The sequence below is a fragment of the Akebia trifoliata genome, chromosome 4 (assembly GCF_017979445.1).
Source record: "Akebia trifoliata isolate Shusen 1 chromosome 4, ASM1797944v1, whole genome shotgun sequence".
Classification (NCBI taxonomy): Eukaryota; Viridiplantae; Streptophyta; class Magnoliopsida; order Ranunculales; family Lardizabalaceae; genus Akebia; species Akebia trifoliata.
In genome coordinates this window covers 15,471,368-15,497,913 of record NC_141378.1, presented here as the reverse complement: position 1 = coordinate 15,497,913, position 26,546 = coordinate 15,471,368, and the positions used below count along the sequence as shown (strand labels likewise).

Here is a 26,546-nt window from a genome sequence, read left to right as displayed (position 1 = left end):
TGTGGAATCCACTTTAATCATTTTATTACTTTTTCTTTTTATTTCCTCAATTTTATTTTCATTGGTCTAATTTTATTATATTACCTATTTTACCCTTTTTAATCTATTTTATTATTTTTCATACCCCTTTAATCTCAAAATTATTGAATTATACCCTTGAAACTTTATTTTTTTTATTTTTATCATATTAATTGACCCTTCTATCAAGTTATAATTTGGTGGGACCCACTTTATTTCCTTTACTTTTCACCCTTTATAACTTTATTATATTTTCTCTTTTACCCTTTTAACTCACTTTATTGTTTTCATCTTTTACCCCCTTTAATTTTAAAAAAATTTAATAATACCCCAAACTCAATTAGGCTTAACATCCAAACTCACTAATTTTGTGTTGTGTTAAAATAGTCACTCTTATTCCAACGTTATTATTAATTTTGTTTTTTTTGCTTTTACACTCTTAACTTGAGAGAGGATGCCCATGTCATAGATACATGTGAACTCTTTAATAAATATAAACATTTTCACAAATCTCTCAATAAGTGTTACAAGGATGAAAGATCGATGTATCTAGGGTAGGGGTACAAGTTGGTCCGATTCAAATAGAGAATCGAACAAACCGATGGCTTTAGAACCAAAATATTTATAATGAAAAAAAAAAAAAAATTCGTATAATAAGTTATTAATCTATCCATAAAATGGAGAACCAATCAATTCAACTCTCATTTCAAGACTTGTATAGAACTGAGCCAACCCAAGAATCTAACTCTTAATGACTTATTGATTTTGAAGAGTTAAGACATAGATTAATGATTTTTTTTATGGATAGATTAATGATTTATTAAATGAAATTTCTTGTTAATTATTTATTTGTTTTTTTCCCATAATAAATATTTTGGTTCTAGACTCATTTATAGGATATTGGCAACCCATAAACTGAACTGAACTAAACTGACCTTAGATTGATTTGTTTTGATTTGATTCTATGGACAATTCGGTTTAGTCATTTTGATTCTCTTTTAGTGGAACCAATCTATATTGGTTCGGTTCTGATTTAAGTCCAAACCAAACCAAGCCAAACCAAGTTGCAACCTTAATATAGGGAATGCTAACCTCATGCTTTAGGTTTTTCGTGAACCAAACACTTATTATGACTTAAGATAACATGAAAAACAAAATATTCTTCTAAAGAATCAGGTTGGTTTTCTCGAGATTATATAATATAATATTGAGAGATGTATCGGGCTAACCTATCTGTTGCAATTTTATTTCAAAAACTCCATTGCTTTATCAAGATTGTTACTTGAACAAACCTTATTTTTTGAATTAGACTAGAACAACTAACTTAGTAAGATTTCAAATCTTATTAAGGGTCATTGGGCCTGCATGGATTATCAAATTGGCAATCTAATCCCATTGTCTTCTAGATTTCGTGGAAAACTTTACATTTCAAAAAAAACAAAATTAAAAAAAGAACCTTTTTTGAGCTTTGATCGAATGTGTTGAAAATAGATGGCTAACAAACTCCAAAATTTAAAATTGAAATTCAACGGTTCAAATTAACTAATTTTTTCAATTTTTTTCAAAATTTGTAGAATTTTGCTCTCTATAACCCTTCGGCATCAAATTATGTTTTTGGATGCCACAAATTAATGTGATTAGCCCATCAATTTGAATTTTATTACTTAGATCACTACTACATGGTTTGTTGGGTATCTAAGTTGATAAAGTAAAGTTCGATGGTTAACAGACATGATAAAGTAAAGTTCCTTGGAGTTGTCACAACTTGTAGGAAGTTTTATTTTTAATAAAATGCAATAGTTCTCACTATAATCTTTTAAGAGAACATTTTATAAAAATAATGATTTTCTGGCTCCCTCTCCAATATAATCCCCCATACTCTCTTGACTTATTCAGAGCAAAAATCTATAGTTCTAGCACATGCCACTCTACGAGTATGGGGAATGTCATGGGCTGAGAAAATCAAAAAATCTTTTATAAAAGTTTCTTAAAATTCAGTGCTTGATTGTTTTTTAGGGATTAATATAATTCTTCTTAGAAAACATTTTTCTTGGGAAACCCTAACATCTCAAACGGCTGTTTGATAGAGGGTAGAAAAGTACAAGAGTACAAGTGACAGAAACGGTAGAAAGGTATCTACCACCACGTGCCTAGCTTTCTAAAATCTGTCAGCACCACGTGCATGGTTTCTCTGGCCATAAATCAGCCTTTCTCTTTTGTTAGGCAAGCGAGAGCCACAAGAGAGAGCAACCAACAATGGCTTCTTCTTCTTCTTCTTCTCCACTCATTGCTCTTCTTTTGATCTCTTTTCTTCTGTTGGGTTCTCATTTAACTGTTTTAGAGGCACAAACCTCTCCTCCCTTGGTGAAGGGACTTTCATGGAATTACTACCAATCTAACTGTCCTAAGGTGGAAACTATTGTTAGGAACCAACTAAAGAAGGTGTTTAAGAGAGATATTGGACTTGCCGCTGCTTTGCTTCGTCTCCACTTTCATGACTGTTTTGTTCAGGTTTCGTTCTCTCTCTCTCTCTCTCTCTCTCTCTCCCCCCCCCCCCTTCCTTTTTTGAGAACTTCTATTAACACACAACAAGTTTTTCTTATAACACACAACTCTACGCATAGACGACATTGTGATTTCAAAAGTTTTTCTTATAACACACTACTCTACGCATAGATGACAGTGTGATTTCAAAAGTTTGGTGAAGTAAAAGTTAGTGTCCCAATAGAATCTCTCTATGTGGTTATTCTTACTATAAATGTATGATGAGATAATTAATTGTGATGTGTAGGGATGCGAGGCTTCAGTGTTGCTTGAAGGGTCGGCCAGTGGTCCGAGTGAGAGGGAAGCACCACCAAACTTGAAACTTAGAAAAGAAGCGTTTAAGGTGATTAACGACCTTCTTGAACGTGTCCATAAGACTTGTGGGCATATAGTCTCCTGCTCTGACATCCTTGCTCTTGCTGCTCGCGACTCCATTTTCCTGGTAAAAAAACCCCAACAACAAACCCTCTCTCTATTTCTCTCTTGTAAAAATGCTTTGGATCACCAATCGATTTCAAACTCAATGGGTGGGCCCACCGAGTAGACATGCAAATAAAGCAAGTAGAGGCCAGGGTCTCCCTCCAAAAAGAGAGATCTTGAGTTCAAACTCCCTCGTTGACGACCCACAAAAATTTATCCCAACTAATCTGGTATCAAGGGTGGGACTAGGATTTTCTTGTAGTGGGGGCAAACTATGGTCAGTTGTATAGTTGAAGAACTTGAAGATGAAAGATTTTAGGGAGAAATTCAAAGATTTTTGGTTAGAAGTTGAAGAAAAAGATATCTAGGTCATTTCCGATTAGTATATGGGAAGGTCTGGTCAAGAGGCAATGTCATCAATGAAAAATTGAAAGGGGGAGGGACAAAACTTGGAGGGAGGTGAGGGTGTGGGGGCAAATGGGGAGAGAGGTGAGGGAGTGGCATGGGGACAAATGGGGCATGTAATTAGTTGAAAATATAGGGGTGTCTCAAAGTTCTATGAGGGTAATTGCCCCCACTAGCTCCTTATTAACTCTGCCCCTATCTGGTATGTACTTGTGAGGTATTGCACGTATACAAGGGATTTGGGCAAGATGTGGTGCTTTAAGAGGCTAGTTGCCTCACCAATGCTAATTGGGCCTAAGGTCCGGACCACCCCTCATAATAAATAAACAAAGAAAAAAATAATAAGAAAAGAAAAGAGACGTGCGTATGGTAAGTGGCATCAAAGCATTTTAAACTTTGACACAATTGTCTCTAGTCTAGCAAAGTAAAAGTCTTTAACCTTTTTACGTAATGGCAAACTTTGCACTACATGATAGAAATTATCAAAGAATTTTTTTTTTCAATTTTTTTTATTTGTTAGAAGAATTATTTGTATCAACTCTTAAATGAGGATTTAGAAGTTAAATATTTTTAATTAAAAAAGAATCATGATAAACTGACACTCTTGATACACAAAAATTATATATCTTTTTCTTCAGGTACACAAGGAGAAAGATCTATGATTATGTACACATGCCAAATCAAGACCGTAGTAAGAGCGCCAATTTCGTCTTAAAAAAATAGGTTGTGATAGTATGACTCGCGAGGTGGCATACTCAATCAACTCCCTGACGTGAAAAGTTTGGGAATCATTGATCTGTACGCATTGGGATATACAGTTCCCTCGGGATACACTTTTTTATGGGGAAGTGCATTCGTGTATCCTGATACGTACAACTCTACAATTTCCAAACTTGTCATGTCAGAAAGTCGATTGAGTATGCTACCTAGCAAATAATATTATCAGGACTCGAAACAAATTGTCTTTCTTAAATTTAAAATAAGATAGATTCTATTGGCACACCAACTATTATGTATAACACACCAATCCTTTTGAAATTAAAGGATTGCTGGTGTAAATTGGCATGTTATAAGTAAAAGTTGATCTGCCAAGAGAAGTTCTCTATAACAATTGCCTATATTTTCAGGTATTGAATATTTTTAGAGTCGGCTTTGATTTCAAGAGTCCTAAACCCGAAACTAAAACCAATAAGAAACAAAACCAATGTTTTATTTAGGTCACACACACATACACATATAAGCCAAAATTGAGGTAAAGTAAGTTTGTCACCTAAGATACATTTTCTAGTAATCAATGACAGAGTGTTACAATCAGAATACAATGTTGAATTCGACTCATAACTCAAAACTTTGCTAGAGAATCAGCCTAAGATACATTTTCTAGTAATCAATGACAGAGTGTTACAATCAGAATACAATGTTGAATTCGACTCATAACTCAAAACTTTGCTAGAGAATCAGCTATCGAATTTTTTCCCTCCATATGTGTTGCACCCTCCAGATAAGAGAAGGAAAATGGCAAGGAAATTAAAACTTTGGAAAAAATGGAAATGACAAGAAAGAAACGAGAAAAAGAGGAAAAATGATAAATATAAAAATAAAAATATATCTTAAAATTAAGAAATAATAAAATACATATAATACATTAAACATTTATTCTAAGTTTCTAATATATTTTTTAGTAAAAATAATACTATTGAATATCTAATGCATGACAACAATTTTCACACATAATTATACATTTTATGATGTTAAAAAAATTTAACCATCAACATAATTTCTTAGAAGACTGACATTTGAAAAAAAATTAAAAATCATAACATCAAGACATTATCATCAAATCCCACATTAAACAACATTGATAGATCAAATTACTATTAATCATAAGACTATAAAAATTAGTCATATATTTATAAATAAATAAGTTAAGTTTTTTTTTTTTTTTTGAATATGTTTAAAACGTAAAAGCGTGTCATTTTATAAGACACTTTTTTTTATTATCGTTTAATAATCAGAATTACACAACACATTTTAAACGATATTTAAAAAAAAAAAAAACAGAGTATGCTGACACCCCTGGGAAAAATATTGGGTGCTTCAATTCCAATGCTCCATTAACCGAGTAAGTGAAGCACCCAATATGCTGACACCCCTAGGAAAATAAATGTTTTCTAACAATTACTTAGGAATCAATATATATATTTCTTAGAGTGACGATCCAGAATGGTGGCTTTGGAAAATAAAGTTAATAAACACGTTGGGCAGCGTGCACAATTTTGTTAGGATCCCGATGTTTTTTAAACACCAAATAAGGCGTGCCACATAGACACCATTCCTATTTTATAGTATCAGGACATCCAATTGGATCATGAGTGGTCCTCCCATCTCAACATACATTTTTGGACTATAAATATAATTTTTCCACAATTAATTACTTTCATCTCATGCAGTCTGGTGGTCCAGACTACCGAGTACCTTTGGGCAGGCGTGATTCACTCAATTTTGCAACCAGAGAAGAAACACTGGCAAACCTCCCTGGACCCTTTCAAACACAAGTTTCCTTCTTACTTCTCTTGCTTCCAAAAACTTCAATGCAACCGATGTCGTGGCACTCTCTGGTACCCACACCATCGGTATCGGACATTGCCCTTCATTTGCCCAACGCTTGTACCCCAGTCAGGACCCTACCATGGACCCAACCTTCGCCAATCGCCTCAAAACCATTTGCCCTACGACCAACTCCACTAACTTCACCTACCTAGATATTCGAACGCCAAGCTTGTTCGACAACAAGTATTATGTTGATCTCACGAATGGACAAGGGTTGTTTACGTCAGACCAAGATTTGTACACGGACATGAGGACGAGACCTATTGTTACAAGCTTTGCTATGAACCAAACGTTGTTTTTCGAGAAGTTGGTGGTGTCGATGATTAAGATGAGTCAGATGCAGGTGTTAACCGGTATAGAAGGAGAGATACGTGGGAATTGCTCTCTGAGAAACTCGCAATATGGCACATAATTGCATTTTGTGGTACAAGGGGACGGGGAGAATGCAAATGGAGCTTTTTAAATTTAGCTGTTGTAAGTTTGAGTTTAATCAATAAATTTTTTGTGAAATAAAGGTAGGAAAATGCTGGAATGACACAAACAGAGAAACAAAGGTGTCAACAATGGTGCGGCGGCATGTAAATAATCGTAGATGTTTTTTACTTGTATCTTGTGGAAAAACATTTATGGTAATGTGCACGGCACCACATCATTTTGTCATCTGTGTGTCCCCTTGTGTCACCCTATGGTTTGTCATAGAAAAAAGTACCAAAACAGTCATGCCGCAGATTAAAATTACTGGTCCGCCACCATGTTTTTTAAATAGAGCCATGATAACCTGACTCTTCCACGTGGCATACTCAAAATAATCTCCTAACGTGGCATGTGCTAGAACCATGGATATACAGCTGCATATCCCCATAAATTAATACAGTTGTGTATCCTGATGAAAGAAAGTTTATGATTCTGACAAATGCCAAGTCAGGAGAGAGTATTTTAAATATGTCACGTGTGGGTGTTAGATCATCATTACTCTTTTAAAGATGAGTCGTGATTTTCTAAATCCCCTCGGACAAACTCCCGGCCCCCAAGCTCTCTTGATGTAACTGTGCAAAGAACCACAGATTTTATCCTTTGGATACACAATTACACATTCTCATAAATATGTGCAGTTTTGTATCCGAGAAAAAAAATCTATGGTTCTATGCACACACACTTAGAGAGTTTTATCATTATTCTTTAAATATTTATCAAAAGAGTTGTGCACCTGTTTTTATTTATTTATTTAGAGATTCTATTGCCACACCAACTTTTGCTAGCGCTGCCCCAATTCATATGTAAATTGCCAAAGAAATTGCACAATCTTGGGGTGGTGTTAACAAAAGTTGGTGTGGTAATAAAAACTCTATTTTTTTTTTCCAAAATGGATGCTAGTGTACAGATGTCACTTTTTTTAGCCTTGTGAACCTGAAACTGAAGATCATATTTTTACAAAATGTGAAAAATTTAGAACAACATTAAGAGTTCCCTTTAGGTTGGAAATAAGGGTATAAAGGTAAATACATTTAAATATGTATTCTTAATAATTTGGGGAAAAAATCTGTTTAAAAATTCTATGAATTTCGGAGAAAAAATGTTTCAAACAAAGTTAAAATGGTTAACTCTTTCTATAGTGGAGATAGTCGCACGTAATGATAGATCACGGCTACATTATTAAAAGCTTGTGGTAAGAATGGGTTTCTTTCTATTGCTGGTGTAGATAAGGCCTATGTTATAGAGTATATAACTTCGATCACAGGGATCAATCTCTAGTACCATAGCTTCTTAATAATTTTTTAAAGCATCCACATAATTTCCTTCGGATTGAGCACAGCTTGTTGCTACTTTGATTTCAAAAGGTAACTGACATTGTCATTTCAATTACTTCATCCATAAACCTTTTTTTATTATTTGAAAAAAGCGGTACACTCTAAAAAAAAAAATCAAAGATATTAAGCTTGCGTTGTGTAATCAGTTACACCGAGTAGTGATGGGAAAGGGCCTAGTCTGGTTCCCGACTGAGCTAGAGAACCGGGAAGGCTTCAATTCTTCCTTCCTCTCTATTTGATTTGCTTCCTTTGGAGTTTGAGCTTAACCATCTCTTCCATCTAATCTAAAGTTATAGTAGATACCTATTTGGTAAAAATAAATAAATACCAAAATGGGGATGATAAATTCCATAACTGGTGCATTGCCCTTCTAATAAATATTTCGAAAGAGTCGTGATTTTCTAACACCCCCTCTGACACATGCCCCCCCCTAATGTGGCATGGGCTAGAACCATAGATTTTTCCCTCGGGGTACATAGCCGTGCTTCGCATAAAGATGTGCAGTTGTGTGTCCCAAGGAAAAGAATCTATGGTTCTAGCACATGCCACACAAGGAGAGTATGGGGACGTGTGTTAGAAGGGGGCATTAGAAAATCATTATTCATTTCGAAAACGATAGTTGGGCCAGTAAGTTCCACAAAATACTTTGAGGTTTAAGTAAAATACCCTTTATTATATGTGTGCTTATAATCTTTACAATTTGAAAATTGTAAACTATTTTTAAAAGAATAATAGGAATTTAATGTTACTTAATGAGAGTGTTAACCTGTTAAATCAAGTGCAAATTGTGAGAGAGTTTTTGCTCACAGAAAAGTCAATTTAGAATTTCAATATCCCAGATGAGGGATGATCGTAGGAAGCATTACGAGGGTAATTATGTAAATTGGGGATGCCATCAATGCATGCGAGTTTGTGTGATTGATTTGTTTAGGGTTCTCTGAAATCCTAAATTGACTTTTCTGTGACCAATTTTTTCTCAAAAATGACTAAATCTCATCAATATTTTTGACTTAATACTCTCAATTTTTAACAACAAATCCCCATTGTAGAGGAAATAAGTCAAGGCAGTAGAATATTTAGGGATTAACATAAAATGCATCCCAGGAATCGTGAACTCATGGTTAGGGATGATGCTCTCAATTAGATAGACGATTGAAATCCTAGTTAGGGATTCCCAAGAAAATGTATTGAAGATTCATGGATTATTGTAACATCTTTACCCTCCACCTTCAAAGTTTTGTCTTTTTCAACATTCAAATATCAAGGTGAAGATAAGGGTTTTAGAGAAGTTGAAGATTATGGGTTTTGTTCAAAAAAACCAAGAACATATTTCATATATGTATTTATTCGAATTGAATCTCTACCAATTAATAACGAATCCGAAATTTGTTACTATGCTTATCCCCACAAAATGAAGAAAGATTAGACTACTTGGACTAGGACCAAAAACAACTACTCACAAAAAGAAATGTGCATTTAACATGCATCAAGCTCTAACGAGTCTAACTTAACCATTGAGTGTTGGGCATAGTGACTAGGGCTCCTTCCCAAAAGAGAGGTCTTGAATTCAAGCTCCCTTGTTGGCTTCCCGAGGGATTTATCCTGTCTTGCGGGGGGGAGTGAATCATATCCTTTGCATTACATTTTCCCTACAGTAGTTTGGGATGATTGAGATATTGCCACGTCAACAAAACTTTAAATCCGTACCATTTAAACGTAGGAGTTTAGTGACCATTTGTTTTTAAAACCTTTAATCGTGGTTTTGAAAAGTTTTTTTTTTTTTGTTTTTTTGTTTGTTTTTATTATAGAATCTGATCTATGCTTCTAGATCTAGAGGATTTTGGTGTTATTGATCTTCGAAGTGACTCAATCAAGGCTGTAGAAACATCATTATATGGAGCTGTAGGACAAATGTACTACAAAAGATCTCCCCTTGCTTGGTATGTGGGTTGGTGGGGTATTTCATGTACGGGGGGATTGGAATGAGATATGCTACTCAAAGCGGCCAGTTACCTCACCCTTGCTAATTAGGCCTAAGGGTCTAGGCACCCCGGCATGTCTTAAAAAAAACATAGTCTACCATAAAAGAATATTTACTTTTTGTATTTGAAACTTGAATACTAGATCCCAATAATGTATGTCTATATATATATCTTGAAGATAGATCTCAAACGAATCCTAGGCTTCAATGTGGATTGATGACGATATTTTGTGCTCAATGATGACGATATGGTTGTAGTAAGAGAAATGTTGGGGTGACATTGGGATTTAATGTGATTCTTACATTTCTGATGTGGAGGTGTGCACATAACCGTAGATGCTTTTTTTCTCGTATCTCGATAAACACATCTATGACTATGTGCGTACCTCCACGTCAGAAATGTGAGAATCACAATAAATGCCAATATTACCCTAGGATTTTCCTTATAGTAAAGGCTCAAAATAAAATATCAAGAAACTACACAAATTTCATATTCCCTTCAAAAGAGTCCTCTGACGATCATATAGACCATCAAAATTGAATATACTGGAGTTAAAAAAAAAAAAAAACTCAAATGACCTTAGAAGTTGAGATTTACAAATTATGAGGAGAAAAATCAAGGAACTTTGCTAGAAATTAAAGAGGAGGATATTTATGTCATTTTAGTTAATCTCTCATAGAAGACCTTGATCACCTTTACGTCATAAAAAATATAGAAGGGTCCAAGTAAGTTGAATTGTTGGTAGAAAGTTATCGACAAGTGCCTCTCCATTCATAGTCATCTAAGCTACCGCCACCACGTGTTTGGCCTCTGACTATAAATCAGTCAGCCCTTCTCTTTTGTTAGGCAAGGCAAGCAAGAGCCAACAGAGAGCAACAATGGCTTCTTATTCTTCTTCACTCATTTCTCTTGTTTTGATCTTTACTCTTCTGTTGGGTTCTCATTTATCTGTGCTAGAGGCACAAACCTCTCTTCCCTTGAAAAAGGGACTTTCTTGGAAATACTACAAACATAACTGTCCTAAGGTGGAAACTATTGTTAGGGATCACTTAAAGAAGGTGTTTAAGAAAGATATTGGACTTGCTGCTGCTTTGCTTCGTCTCCACTTTCATGACTGCTTTGTTCAGGTTATTGTTAACGTGCGCCTTTCTTTGGCTATTTTGTGACTTTTGTCTAGCTGGAACTAACATGCGCTGATGATGATTCTGGACTCTGGAGTTCCTATATGAAAACCCACGATAGAAAATATCCCAAAACTGGTTAAATACATTGACGTCTCTCTCTCTCTCACACACCCACACTGACACCCAGCACACACCCACACTGACACCACACAGACTCACTGAGTATATATGTGATGTATGATAGAGTTTTAATTGCGATTTGTAGGGATGCGATGGTTCAGTATTGCTTGATGGGTCAATGAGTGGTCCGAGTGAGAAGGATGCAGCACCAAACTTGACACTAAGGAAAGAAGCATTTAAGGTGATTAACGATCTTCGTGAACGTGTCCATAAGACTTGTGGGCAAATCGTCTCCTGCTCTGACATCCTTGCTCTTGCCGCACGTGACTCCATTTTCCTGGTAAAACCCAATCACCATCTCTCTCTCCAACTGACATTTATACTAAGTGGCATCAAACGATTGGACCGTAAAGTAAGAGAGATTTATCCGGCAGACCCAACTGTTGCATTTTTATTAAAAAAACTCTCAAAACCTCAGTTTATCAAGTTGGTTACCGACCCATGTTATAAAATTTAAATTTATGATGTTAATTGGTTACTTTACATAGTTTGTTACCGACCTACGTTATACCTTGGAGTGAGTTTTAACCGAATCAATTTGTGGAATCTAAAAACGTGATCTGATGTAAGAGGATTATAGAGGACAAAATTATAAGAAATTTGAAGGAAAAAAAAAAGTTTTCACTCAAATATTAATTTTAATTTTAAATTTAGGAGTTTGGTAGCCATCCATTTTCAACACCTACGATCAAGCTTAAAAAGATTTTATTTATTTATTTATTTTCTTTTGAATTTGAATTTTTCTATGAAATCTAAAAGGACTGTCATTGGATTGCTAATTTGATTATCCGTATGGGTTCGAAGACCCTTAGTAAGATTTGAAATCTCACTAAGTACTTGGTAGCATGATTTATAAAGTAAGATTTGTTTAAGTAACAAACTTAATAACGTAAGGGAGTTTTAATAGTAAAATTGCAACAGAAAAGTCTACTCGATAAATCTCTCTTAAAGTAAAACTTTAAGTAAACACGACAAAATTTTCTTTGAATAGTTGTCGACTTTATAAAAGTACAAATTTCAAGAGTAAGACCAGCCTTACTAGTTTAGTAAGATTTCAAATCTTGCTAAGGGTGGTCATTGAACATCCAAAAACATGATCCAAATCCACAATGCCACGGGGATGTACAGAAAAAAAAATTTATAAACTTAAAAAACAATTTATTTTTCACCACTGTTAAAATTTAATTCTAAATTTGAGAGTTTGGTGAGAGTTGAGTAGCCAATTTGGGAGTTAGGTGAGAGTTCAAGTGCTGTTCATTATCAAAATCTTGGATCAAGCAAAAAAAAATCATGTTTTTGAAAATCCAAGTTAGCATAGAAAGTGTTTTTAAAATTTTAATGCTTAAACATTTTTGGGTTGAGACATTATATTGCCACATCAACTTTTACTAAGAGCAGCCCAATTCCTCGGATATCAAAATAATTTAGCACACAACTTGAGGGTGCTATTAGTAAAAAATTGTGTGGCAATAGAAATTCTGATTCTTTATGTCAAGCTCGTTTGAAGAATCAGAAGGGACTTCAAAGATGGATACCTTAAAGAGTGTTCATCTTACTACCGTGAAAAAGGACTTAGATTATGTGGCTAGATTTTAGGGGTTTGACTAGGATCAAAAAATGTTATAGCATCTTCGCCTCCGTATGCTTTTGGCATCATGATGACATTAACGGCAGAGCCGTCATGTTCACACATCATGATTGACAATATGTGGCCCTGTTGGAGTCCTTGAGATGTGTAGTTAGAAAATGCCTATCAATAAAAAGAAAAAAGATGTTTCCACTCTCACGAAAGGGAAGAAGATGATGACGGTAAATGATCCAAAGTTTTAATCCTTTATTGGATCTCAAAGAAGATGGCTGAGAGCTATCAAACCATCGGTTGGGATGGGAGGAAAAATGTTAGGTTCTCAAGGATCAATTGATATTTTCATAATAATCAACAAGTGATTTTTTAATCACAGTCCAACAGTCCTTTGACATGTGACACGAACGACATCAGCAATAGAGATAAATTTTCTCTCTTACCCGTATATCCTTTGCTCATACGTTTATTTTTTAAGATTTCAAATCTTAAAAAAGGTCGTTCGACTCATATTGACGATCCAACAACACAACCTTCAAGATTTCATGAAAATATTCATATTAAAAAAAATAATTTTTTAACTTGATCCAAGGTGTTGAATATGAATGACTATCGAGCACCCAAATTTAAAAATAAAATTCAACGAAGAAAAATAATTATTTTTTTAATAAGGAATGCTAATGTCCAAAACCTTATGAGGATATTAGCATTTTCAAACACTTTTTTTTTCAATAATATCCTTATATTATTTGTCTTTTACTAAAAAAGATAAGGGCATATTGATCTTTTTATATAATAATGTTTATTTAAATAATAAATACTTGTCTCTCACATAATAAATGTTAAGAGAATTTAATCTTCAAAATTAAATGTCTTACTTGCAATAAATGATTAGGCAATGAATGCAAACAAACATTTATTATGTAAAAAACTAATATACCCTTATTTTTTCACTAAAATACAAAACAAATAAACATATTATTGGAAATCAATAGTTGGAGAATGCTAACATCTCAATGAGATCTTGGATGTTGGCAGTCCCCTTTTTTAATTTGCTTTATTTTTTTAAGTTCATATAATTTTGTCTTCTATAATCTCATTTCATCGGATCATGTTTTTGAATGTCACAAGGTGATCAAATAAAAAAAAATTCTTTTTTCACTATGGACAGGAAAGTGAAACTTTCTCTCTCATTGTTGATTTCATTTGCACCACATGTCAAACGATTATTGGGATGTGAGCAAAAAATCACTCATAATCAACCATCATTTGTGGATTGTAAAATAATTTTCTCTAACAAATTCATTTCATCTCACGTAGTCTGGTGGTCCGGTATACCGTGTCCCTTTGGGTAGGCGTGATGGACTCAATTTCGCAACCCTCAAAGAAACATTACAAAACCTCCCTCCTCCCTTTGCGAACACAACTTTCCTTCTCACTTCCCTCGCAAACAAGAGCTTCGATGCAACCGATGTCGTGGCACTCTCTGGTGGCCACACCATTGGTATAGGGCACTGCACCTCTTTCACCCAACGCCTATACCCCACACAAGATCCTACCATGGACCCTACCTTCGCCAATATTCTTAAAGCTATTTGCCCTACACCCAACTCCACTAACACAACTGTACTTGATATCCGTACACCAATCTTGTTTGATAACAAGTATTATGTTGATTTGATGAATCGACAAGGGTTGTTTACATCGGACCAAGATTTGTACACGGACAAGAGGACAAGACCTATTGTTATGAGCTTTGCTGTGAACCAAACATTGTTTTTTGAGAAGTTGGTGGTGTCGATGATTAAGATGAGTCAATTGCACGTGTTAACTGGTGGAGAAGGAGAGATACGTGGGAATTGCTCTACGAGAAACCCTAGTGGCACATACTTGTACTCTGTGGTGGATGGGGAGAATGTTGTGTTTTGAATTTTGATGCTTTTCGTGTGAAATAAAAAAGTGGTTTATAATAAATTGGATGGTAATCGTACCAAAATGGCATGCATGATGAGGCCAAAATTACTGGTCCAAAGCCATATTTTGAAAGGAAAATGCTTAATTAACATTAAAATGGACATCCATCGTCACATTGCTGATGTGGATGTATGTACGGAACCATAGATGCTCTTCATCGAGATATGGGTGAAAAGCATCTATGATTATTCGTGCACATCACTCTCCCCAAGTGGCTGTGCATAGAACCATAGATTTTTGGCACAGAAACTAAGAGGAAATTTTTTTCACACTTTAACCAAAATGTTTTAATGTTCAAAATGTAATTTACCATTTGTGAAAATAAAATGAAGAATAATGCTAAAGTGACCTTAAGCTGGAATCTCATATCGCACTTCTTGACGTGAAAGTGGATAGGAACCATAGATTTTTTTTATAAATGATTTTTTATTGCAAACTTGCTTGATACTATCATAGAAGGATGCAAATCTGTGAAGTTGATTACCTCATAAATGACTTTTGGGACCAAGTATCCAAAGGGGCAAACAAGCATCCAATGCCACCAAATGTCCAGTTTTTCGCTGATTTGCAATCACATCAAGCGAGGCTGAATCTCTTTTGCACTTTATAAGCATAGATAAAAAGGGAAAAAAAACAGGGGAAATTAAAATGGAAATAAGAACACCTCAAAAAAACAAAGGCGTAGGTGGATAAAGTAAGAATGGGATTGGAAAGAATCCAGATCCTCAACTCCTAAGGTGTGAATTCACTCATTTTCAACTTCAAAGTTACAAACCCAATTCCTTCAAATTCATTGATGTTGCACGCCCCCAATTACTAAAACTTGGTGTAGCAATAGAATCTCTCTTCATTTTTCACCTTTTGTAGCATTACAAGTTTTATGCTAAAGGTCATGTGTCTAATATCTAAGTAGGTCAGATCACCAATGAAAAAACTGAATTGATGTGAATTATACAATTCCATCTTAGATAGTAATAGATTGTATATATATTCAAATAACGATGCAATATAGTTATTGATCCAAAATATTAATCTTTCAAATATGGGATCAACTCATAAAAAAAAACTAATCAAACACCAATATTCAGAGTTATGGAGCCAATCATATATGATATAAATAAAGAATTACTAGAGGACACATTATCAGTGTGTATGACATAAGGTTCTATTTTACACACACTTATACAAAGATCTCAAAAATAAAGAAGGTAATCGTATTTGCTTGGATGCCAAAATGAAACCTGTGGTAGCATCCTTTAGTGATTGGAAAAATATAATGGAGCATTAGAGAAAATCTCTTAACTTCAGAACGCAGCACATATAATAATCCACCATAAATTCACACTGATAGAGAATGTGAAACACCAACACCATGTAGATTAAGAGAAAAAAGACAGAAAGAAGGAAAGCTATGAGGTCACAACTATGTCATATTTAAAGTAATTCAACTACAATTTAAGGCACTGACCTTGGACTCCAATCATATTTAAAATATTTGGCACAAAAACTAATTAAGGCCATAAATAAAATTAATCTCTTCTTTGAGCGAGTCCTTGGTGCTTGGAATCCATTGGGTGCAATTGACAACTGCTTTCCCTGTGCCCAGGAAGTGTAGTCAAAATTTCAGCTTTCTGCGGACAAAAAAAAATAAAAATTCTTTAAACATGTCCACAAAGGAAGGAAATATTCTGATTTTTAATCTGAACCCTACAAGTATAGTGAAGAGTGGGACTTACCAGTCAATTTTGGATTTCAATTACTTTCGTTTGATGATGTATTCCCGAGGGACCAATCCTCCATCATCGGACAAATGTTGAAAAGCTGTTACAGTAGGAATATGTTGGATCATCCAATGGTCCTCTCCTTGATCTCCTTCTTCTACTATTTCACCTTCACGATACTGGCAACGCAACCTCTTGATGAAGTCTTCCGGCATGTTGACCATTCTCAAATCACAAAGGGATTTGAGATGTTGAAAGCCATGGGGAAGCTTCTTCAACTTTGGGCAATCTGTTATATAAAGTTCTTTTAAGGATGGCATCATCCCCTCCTCTATCTCACTCAATTCCTCCAGCTCAGGCAAACCCCATATCCCTAAGTATTTCAGTTTTGGAAAACTTAATTGTCGTCCCTCATTGCTGCTGCTGCTAGTGCCACCCCAACCAATCTGCCTTCCCAAGTAACTTTTCTCAAATACAAAAAGTACTTCCAAATTGGGCAATTGTGCGAAGGTGTTAATTGGGTCTTCCATTAAATTGTTCTTCCATAATTTAATTCTCCGTAGGCATTTCAGAAAGCGTGTCCACTTCGGTAAGTGCCCTTCCTTCATAACCCCATATAATTCCAATTTTTCAAGATGGAGATGGAAGGGAGGTGCTAATGACATATTGGTTTCCAAATCAAGGATGTCTTCGTCACTGGATGACCATATTGCCAAAGAGCGAAGGTATTGCATCTTCTGGACGGCATTACGAAGCCTTACACGACATTCTTCTTTGACTTGAAGGAGCTTTAATTTCCGGAGCTGGGTTAAGTAACGTAGTTGACTTACTAAGTTTTCATCAAGGACCACCCAGCCTAGTGTCTGCAAGTTACTTGAGTTGCTTCCCCTTCCCCTTCCCAATGTAGACAATCTCACATGTTTTGGCCAAAAACTAAAGAGAAGATGCCTTAGTTGTGGATACACTAGCAAACTTTCCACCTTTGTATCACGAGCATCTAAAGTTTGTAAGTTGTATAGCTTATGCAATGAATCTGGAAGTTCATTCACCCATGTTCCCCTCACACTTAAATAACGCAAGTGAATCAACTGAACAACCACCTTACTAGGCAAATCTTTGATCTTTGTTCCTGACAAATCCAACACCCGCAACCAATTCATGCTCTTGAATACCGTCAATGGAAAAAACTTGTCAACAGAAAATGTTAGAAAGGAGCGGGTTTCTACACTAAATGTGTTTGATGGAATGCTATCTGAACTATTCCCAACTGCTACTACGCGACGTTGCCCCTCAACAGCTCTGGTATTGCTTTGCTTTGTGAAAACCACACCAAATTCTTCCTTCTTAATTATGTGAATGGCAATGTCACGCATCAGGTCGTGCATTCTACAAGCTGTTAGACCGACATTGTATACCTGGTTATCAGCTTGCAACATGCTTCTATCAATGAGCTGAACAAGGTACCCATGTGCAACCTCCTCAAGTGTTTTCCGAGGTTGATCTTCTATAAAACCTTCGGCCACCCACAAACGGATCAATCTTGAAGTCTTGATTCGATAATCTTCCGGAAACATTCCACAATACAAGAAACAATACTTTAGATGATGAGGTAAATAATTATAGCTTGTTAACAACACTCGATTAAGTCTTTCAAGATCTTGATTATTACTCAGTTCCCAATCGAGATTTTCAAGTACGTCATTCCATTCTAACTCGTTAATTCCCTTTTTTGACATGAGACCACCGATTACGACAATTGCCAATGGCAATCCGCCACACCTTTTCACAGCTTCCTTTCCGATTTGCTCCAAGTGTTGTGGACAATAATTCAAGAGAGATTCATTCTTGAATGCTTGTTTACAAAAGAGACTCCAAGCCAATTCATGGGGTAATGGCTCAACTTGGTGAAGGTAGCAAGTCTCCCCTATAGGAGAAGCTACACCCAATATGCGGGTCGTGAAGATAACCCTACCACCACTTTCATGCGGTAATGCATATTTAACAGCTTCCCAAGCATTAAGATCCCAAATATCATCAAGGATGAGAACATACCTCTTCCCTTGCAAATAATTGTACATCGTTTCCCGCAACTTGTCCAGTCCCATCGTCTCCACTTCATTAGGACTTACCTCATTCCTACTTTTATAAAATTCTCGAACCATTCCTTTCAGCAACACCCTTACTTGGAAATCTTGGGACACAGATACCCAAGCTTTACATTCAAATTCCCCTCCGGATATGCTCTTGTAGACTTTCTTGACGAGTGTCGTCTTTCCGGATCCACCCATGCCGACAACTGAAACTATTGATCGTCGATGCTCCTCTTCTTCTTTTAACAGCCACCCTCGTAACTTATTCACATCTTGATCGATCCCGACAATATCATCTTCTTCCACAAAAGGATTAGACACGCCGTGATCTCCTCCCCTTGTTTCTTCATCTTCTTCAAGGCTTGAATTACTTCCTTGTTCTCTTCGAAAGTTGTAGTGCTGACTCCTCCTAGAGATATCATTGATCTCCTTCCTGATGATTTCAATCTGAGAATGAAATTGACTACGAGCTACCTTCTTCTTGAAGAAACCAAATATGGAAGAAGTATTAAAGTTGATGTGTAGGAATTCCTCAAGAACATCCTCAACTTTGTAGGCTTCATCTCTTACTTGTGCTACCCACTCATTCACCACCTCTTCTCTCACTCTTCTCTTCTCAGCATCCCTTAGAAAGGCCTTCATGGTACGAAGTTCAGAACGTATGAACCTAATATCATCACCAATTCCCACTCCTTGGCTACCAAACTCAGCAACAATTTGTTCGATAACCAAGTCTGTTAATTTGGTGATAACTGCCGATAATAACACTTCTGATGCCATTTCAAATATTCTCTTAGTAGATTCAAGAAAGAGCACAAATCTCAGCAACAAAATATTACTTTGATCTTCAGTGTTGTAGTAGAGCTCAGGAAACTCTCTTAATTATTTGATCTCAAATTAAGCAGAACCACATGTAAATTGGTGATCTGATGAATATAACACCCCCCCCCCCCCTCCCCCCCAACCCCCACCACATGTAAATTGGTGATTTGATGAATATTTGATATCATAACAACCCCCCCCCCCTCCCCTTCAATCCTTCAATGCGTTTTCAAAGTGATGAGATACCCCTTAACCTTCTTTGAAAGACTAATAATTGGATGCAAAAAATGTAAATTTGGTAGTCAATGGATGATTATACCATAGACCTAAGTTCAATTTCCGCCAACACTAGTTATTTCTCATTAAAAATAAATCTAATTATCTATCTAAAAAAAACTAAGAAGAAAGAAGGGTGACGTATCGTAAATGAGTAATGTTGGGGTGACATAGGGATTTATTGTGACTCTCACATTTCTGAAGTCGTAGATGCTTTTTACTCGTATCTCGATGAAAGTCATCTATGACTATCACATCAATGCAGTGAGAATCACAGTGAAAAAGAAAGTTTCCGACGGATTTTCCATCGTAAATCCATTGCTTCTAGATACACAAGCACAAATATTTATGACTTTGTAAGGGGTACGTCATAATTTGAAAATATAAGGGCATCTTAAATATTCAGCAAGACGGATTTTTTTTTTAATTGGTCAGACCAATTGACAAGTCAATACGCGTCTTATTGACAAGTCAATACGCGTCATATTGACTAATGAGATATTCATGGACTTGCTTACCATAAAGCAGTATGATCATCTATATTCTAACCGTTCGATTTTGCTACATCATATACTTAGATCCGTTGGATTTGAGGTTAGTAGGGTAGGGGAAGAGGTGACTTTTCTTCTTAAAGGCTTGACTAACCCATTGTTGTCCAGCTAAGGATGGGCCATGTCAGGCGGTGCATTTCCGATTCGGCTCCTTACGAGTCGACAAGGCCAATGACTCAGTTAATTGATTTAAAGAGCTGTGATGAATGCACGTGCTAAATCATACACGGTTGACGTGGCAAAGGCACATAATCATAGATCTTTTTTTATTTTTTGATACACAAGGAAAGGATATGCGGTTCTCTGCCCTTGTCACATCAGCCGTGTACAAATTACTAATGATTTAACACATGCATTCATCATTATTATTATATAAGGGAAATGTTCAGCACCCTAAGTTTTACCACACACTTTAACAAACGTTTTTTGTCCTACATGGGTTAGAAGTTTTGGAATGGGCTGATTTTTGGTGAGGATGATCTCTATGATTAGAAGATCATCCTCCCCAAAAATCAACCCATTCCGAAATGTTTAGCCCCATGTTTACAATTTGAAAAATCGTGGACCGTCCATTTTTTGTAAATCATTTTTGATGGGGTTAGAAGTTTTGGAATGAGCTGATTTTTGGTGAGGATGATCTCCTCACCATAAAGATCATCTTCACCAAAAATCAGCCCATTCCGAAACTTCTAACCCATGTAGGACAAAACGCGTTTGTTAAAGTGTGTGGTAAAACTTAGGGTGCCGAACGGGACCCATTATATAAATATAAATGAACTTCAATTATTTAAACAAATATGAAAATTTATTATAGAAGAAAATATTTTCTGTAAAAAAACATACTCTAAGTAAAGGTAGTTTGGAAATTTTGATTTCTTGATGAATGGAACCATGGAAATTCATCTGAAAAGAAAGGTGAGATAAGAGATCAAGATTTGACTAAAAAAGGAACGAGTGCCATAGTCATTCTAAACTTTCGATCCCAACATCCAATGCATTCTGAAGATTGCATATCGAAAACAATTAGGTAAAATTCTCAATCCCCAGTGTTAGGTGATGTAAAAGCATGATAGGGTGGGGAAGATGGTAAAATAAGGTAATTTGCATGTTTTCTTATAATTGGGGCATAAAAGAAAATTAATTGTAAAGTATCATTGAGTGCTTCTAACCAAAATGATATTTTATCGTTTTGTAAATATTTTCAAAATGAATGTTAATTAATCATTATCTCTACGTTTTTTTTTATATTGTGACATGCACTACTTTTAACCTATTCAACCTTTTCTTTAATCAGGCATTTTGTACTAATTATGTTAATTTGTTGGTAACTACCAATACTAGAATTTATGCTATTTAATTCTCAAGATTCGTGAGAAAATTAAATTTCAACATTTCCTCATGTGAGGGATAAACTTTAGGAAAAGATAACCAATGTATTTTTATTATATAAATATACTAGAGTTTGACCGTGCCTACAACAAGGATATCCTTTTTGGGTTAAGAGATAAAAGAGGAAAAATAATAATGTTGGAGGAATATTATTGGAAAAATGGTAGAGAAGAAGAAATGTAATGTATACAGTTGAAGGGTATTTTAGAAAGAGAGGTTGGCAAGAAAAACCAAAATTTTAAAAAACATTCTTGGTGTAGACACCCAAATTTGAGCGGGCCCTCGACGCAAAATATCTCAAAAATCGAAAAAATTAGAATGGACTCAAAAGCCCAAACCTACAAAAATCCAACGCATTTTCCATTAATAAATTTCCAATGCTACTTACGTGACCCATGGACCCGAACACCTCACCACCCTCCTACATCCTTAAATTCAATATAAGCCCAAACCCATCTTTATTCTACACTTCTCAACCCAATCTAAATCCATCACCTAAACTCATTGGATCCCTACCCTAATCCAAATCAACTCAACCCAATACTATTCGACCTAAGCCCAATCATTATTTTTAAACCCAAGTCCATTATCATTACTATTCAACCCCCTAACCAATTACCTACCTAAGCCCAACCTACAACCTAAAACCCTATCATTCCCTAATCCAACCCACTACTAAAGTCCAAAACCCAATTCATTACCCAAGTCCAATTCACTACCCAAATCCAATTTAAATCATCCACATTAAACCAATCACCAATTCAACACCAAAAGATGACACATGTCATCACCCCTTTCACCTTCCTCATCTAATCAACCAATCACATCCCTTCCCTCCAAAAATCACCTCAACCCATAGCCCTACCCTAACCTAACCTATTTTTCATTCTCTAACATCATCAACCACCAACATCATAACCCATACCCTACATACTCTAACATATTCCCCATCCTTTAACACCATCAACCACCCCACATCATAACCCATATCTCCTACACCTCAATCCATCACTTTCCCTTAAAACACTCCTACAAAATCACCTCAACCCATACCTCCCACCATCATCACCAAACTAACCTGTAGACATGAAATGTTCACAATGAACCTCAATACTACATTGTTTGGAGTCGCCACCATTCTTTTTTGGAAATGGGTGTGAATGGGCACCCGAATTGATTTTTTGAAAACCATTTTTTCCATGGCATTGTAGTGACTCTCATTTGTTGGAAAGGGCAAGGTCTACCTAAGATCTAGGTAAGGAGGTCCGATTAGAGGATGGGGAAGGTGTTAGGCACCCCATCCTCTCCACCAAAGGTGGTTACCTTGCTTGGCCATTTTATTTTGTAAAAAATTCAAGAAAACAAATATTAAAATGCATGAGAATGTATGGTAAGAGTGGTGTGTGCATTAAGTGGAATATTCCCTTAACAAAGGGTTTTTGATTTTTAACATGACATTAGGGGCATTCTATGGAAAAGAATGACCCATGTAGCCACATTAAATTTATGAATATAAATGTAGGTTTGAACTTTTAGAGAGACTCCATGATGGAGTTCCCTTAAGGCCACAACCATGATGCATGTATGCATGGCTAGAAACTTAGTGTTTCACCCCATCAAGAGGGTGACACATTTCTTCATCATTGCCATGCATAGGTGAGTGTGTGCATTGTGTACAATATGATGCATGAGATTGAGGTGAAAAGGGCTTCAACCCCCATCCTTTCGATCGAACCTTAGTCCAATCTACCGGGGATGGGAGAGGGTATACATTACATCCTAAGGCTTTCTAAAAATAAAATAAAGAGAGGGTTAGAAGAAGAGAATGCAAACTTTGAAATAAGTAAACTACATCTTAAACCCTACCTTGTCCCTTGATGGTGAACTTGGACCTTGAAGAGTAGGCTTGAGAGATGAATGAGATGGTTAAGGGTTGAGTTGAAGTTTAGAAGATGAGAGAATGAGTAGGAATTTTTGTAGAGTTTTAGGTTGAGAGATGGGGGCTTGAGAGCATGAGTTGTTCATGGAAATTGAAGGTATTTATAGAGTTTTTGGAAGACTTTTGGGGATAAAGTGGTCCAACCCTAAAAATGAAGAAAATGGACATGAGATTTAGGTTATTTCTTTTTGAATTTTTCATTTGTATGGGGGTAAAGATGACATTTGTGAAGAAACCCTAAAAGCATGCTTTGATCCTTGGTTTTTTGGTAAATAGAGGTGAGAGAACAAAAGTACTTTTGGGAGGGTGAATGGGGGAGTGACATGTGTAAAGGTGGAGTGGTAGGTAAAAAGTAGATCTTGGTTTATTTGTAAATAACTCATAAAGCAAGGGTGGAAGTGTAGTTTTGAAATGGACCAATGGGAAAACAAAAGTACATTTGGGAGGGTGAATAGGAGGATGACATGTGTAAAGGTGAAGTGGTAGGTGAAAAGTAGACTTTGGTTCATTTGTAAATAACAAATAAAGCAAGGGTGGAAGTGTAGTTTTGAAATGGACCAATGAAAAAATAAAAGCATATTTGGGAGGGTGAATAGGAGGATGACATGTGTAAAGGTGAAGTGGTAGGTGAAAAGTAGACTTTGGTTCATTTGTAAATAACAAATAAAGTAAGGGTAGAAGTATAATTTTGAAATGGACCAATGGGAGAACTCCATGTATGTACTTGAAGATTCCCACCTTTTGAGGGTATAATGGGAAGTTCCCTCACCTTTATGGATTATTACCAAAGACCAAACAACCTTTTTGGTTTGACTAAACCTTTTGAGAAGGGCATTCTTGAGTTTTCACAAAGGAAAAGTTGACCCTCCAATTAGATGATGCATTGGGTATTGGGGGCTTATGAGGTATCAACATGTGTCATCATATAAGGGGTGAGAGAATGGACTTGGGTTTGGGTTTGGGATATGGACTTGGATTTGGATTTGGGTTTGGGTGATGGGCATAGGTTTAAGTGGATTAGGGACAAGGCATGGGCATGCAATGATATGAGATGATGCATGTATGCATGAAAATGATGCAAAATAGCAATGTGGGTCCGTCGAAGAACTTGAGTTCTAAATCGAAATTAATTCGAGAAAATTTGGATTTTCCTATGGGTTCGTGCAAATTGGGGCGTCTACATAACCCATACATTTCTCTCTTATCAACCAACCATCATCACCAATCAATTCTTCTCATCACCACATCAACTCCTCCTTTTTAACACATGTCATCATCTCACTACCCCTCCCAAAAATTCAAACACCTAATCCCTTACATAACTCATTCTCTTAAATCTAAACACCTCACCCTTCAACCAACTTAACACTCATTCTCTAAACAACTCTCTTACACCCCCATCACCCCCATCACCCCCATCAACCATCACTCATTTCATCCCACCAAACACTCTACCCAAATGGATTTGGGTAAGATCCAAACCATTTGGGTTAAAACACAACCCTCATTTTCATTTCAAATTTCACACCCTTCTTCTCTAAAACCCATGTCATTATCCCTTATTCTAATCCTTCATCCCATTATACCCCTAAAATAACCCTCCAACTTTTATAAAAACCCCTCCATTCTCCCCTCCCAAGACCTAATGAAAAATTAAGAAAAATACCTCAAAAAATCACAACTCACCTCAAATCAATCTCTCAACCTTTCTCTCTCAACTCACTACCTCCAACTCTTAACCTTCAATCAAACAAGTCAAGAAAATAAGAGGAGGCTCATCAAGGGGACATCTTTGAAGATAAAAGAAGATCAAGGTGGGTTTGAAAGAGAACACCCCCCAACTTCCCTCTCCTACTCACTCCCTTCTCTACACATTTGCACACACCACAATGATTTAAATCACCAAAGGGCCCTTTCTTCATAAGGGTGCCCTTAATGATTTGAACCTATATCGAAAGCCCCTCACATTTGAGGGCATACATCGAATTTTTTTTGATTTCATTTTCTTTTTATTTTAAAAGATCGACTCCGAGGTTACCACATTACGTGGATGGAGTAGGGTGCCTAACACCTTCCCTACTCCATAAATGGACCCCCTTACCTTTGAATAAAAGGTTGGACTATGCACCTTATCCTATGAGAGTCATCAAAAAATGTCAAAATGACGTTTTTTTTCAAAAAATACAACTTCGGGTGACCATTCACACCCATCTCCGAAAATGAATGGTGGCGACTCCAAAACACCCCAAAGTGGAAGGATGTTTCAAAAATACGAAAATCCCATGCCCACACTTGGCAAGGAAGTGAAGAAGAAAGATAATAAAGTTAAAAGTTATCCTCCAGATATCTCTTACGCTACTCGTAATTATGGAAGTATCAACGTAATTTCAACCCCTTTGCATGTAAGGGATAAAAGAATAGGGTCTACCGTTGTATTTTATTATAGAGTCACCCTAGAGAGTGGCCTCAAGGTTGTACCGCATATCTCACTTTCTTGACGTGGAAATGTGTAGGAACCATAGATGTTTTTTCATCCATATCTCGATGAAAAACATCTGTGGTTCCTACACACTTTCACGTCAAAAAAGTGAGACATGAGGTACAATTTTGAGGTCACTTCAGCTTTATTCTTTCTTATATAAACTAGAGTTTGCTCGTGCCTGTAACATGATCATTCTATTTGGAAATAAAGAAGAGAGATAGTAAAATTGTAAGGGTAGTATTGGAAAAAGGGTAAAAGGATAAAAGTAATATAATTGAATGGATATTCTTAAAAATGGAAGAGAGAAAATGAAATAAATGATGTGTTTGAAGGGCGGAGTTGAACTTTCAAGAGTTCAACTATCGAAAGTTCACACTAAAGGTTGATTAGAACTTCAATGTTTGGTGGATGATGAGAGTTAGGGATGAATACACCTTCAGATATGATTTAATTGCAGTGCAAAGGATTCGAAATAGGGTTTGATGGGTCGAATGAAAACTTTGTCAGATTGAGTTTGGTTCTAGGATTTATTTATCCAAGCGGATTTGATCAAATTAGATTTGGTTCACAAAGTAAAATTTTCGGATTGACAACAATTAAATACTCTGATCCGATATCGAATTGATTCA

General features: G+C 36.0%; 3 protein-coding genes across 3 annotated transcripts; 2 read left to right on the top strand and 1 right to left on the bottom strand.

Annotated features, from left to right (window-relative positions):
• Nucleotides 1-2,235: 2,235 nt before the first annotated feature.
• LOC147404099 (peroxidase 12-like) lies at nt 2,236-6,732 on the top strand. The gene is given in 4 exon segments (XM_086439943.1): nt 2,236-2,529; nt 2,810-3,004; nt 5,838-5,925; nt 5,928-6,732. Coding segments are annotated over 4 exon segments (1,020 nt in total). The 5' UTR covers nt 2,236-2,274; the 3' UTR covers nt 6,410-6,732.
• Nucleotides 6,733-10,626: 3,894 nt separating this feature from the next.
• On the top strand, nt 10,627-14,647 carry LOC147404098 (peroxidase 12-like). The gene is made up of 3 exons (XM_086439942.1): nt 10,627-10,914; nt 11,177-11,371; nt 13,994-14,647. Exons 1-3 carry the CDS (start codon nt 10,666-10,668, stop codon nt 14,600-14,602), a joined length of 1,053 nt encoding a protein of 350 aa, XP_086296068.1. The 5' UTR covers nt 10,627-10,665; the 3' UTR covers nt 14,603-14,647.
• Nucleotides 14,648-15,772: 1,125 nt separating this feature from the next.
• LOC147404097 (putative disease resistance RPP13-like protein 3) lies at nt 15,773-19,399 on the bottom strand. The gene is made up of 2 exons (XM_086439941.1): nt 16,384-19,399; nt 15,773-16,278 (listed from the first exon to the last, which is right to left on the bottom strand). Exon 1 carries the CDS (start codon nt 19,236-19,238, stop codon nt 16,404-16,406), a length of 2,835 nt encoding a protein of 944 aa, XP_086296067.1. The 5' UTR covers nt 19,239-19,399; the 3' UTR covers nt 15,773-16,278; nt 16,384-16,403.
• Between the last annotated feature and the right edge of the window lie 7,147 nt (nt 19,400-26,546).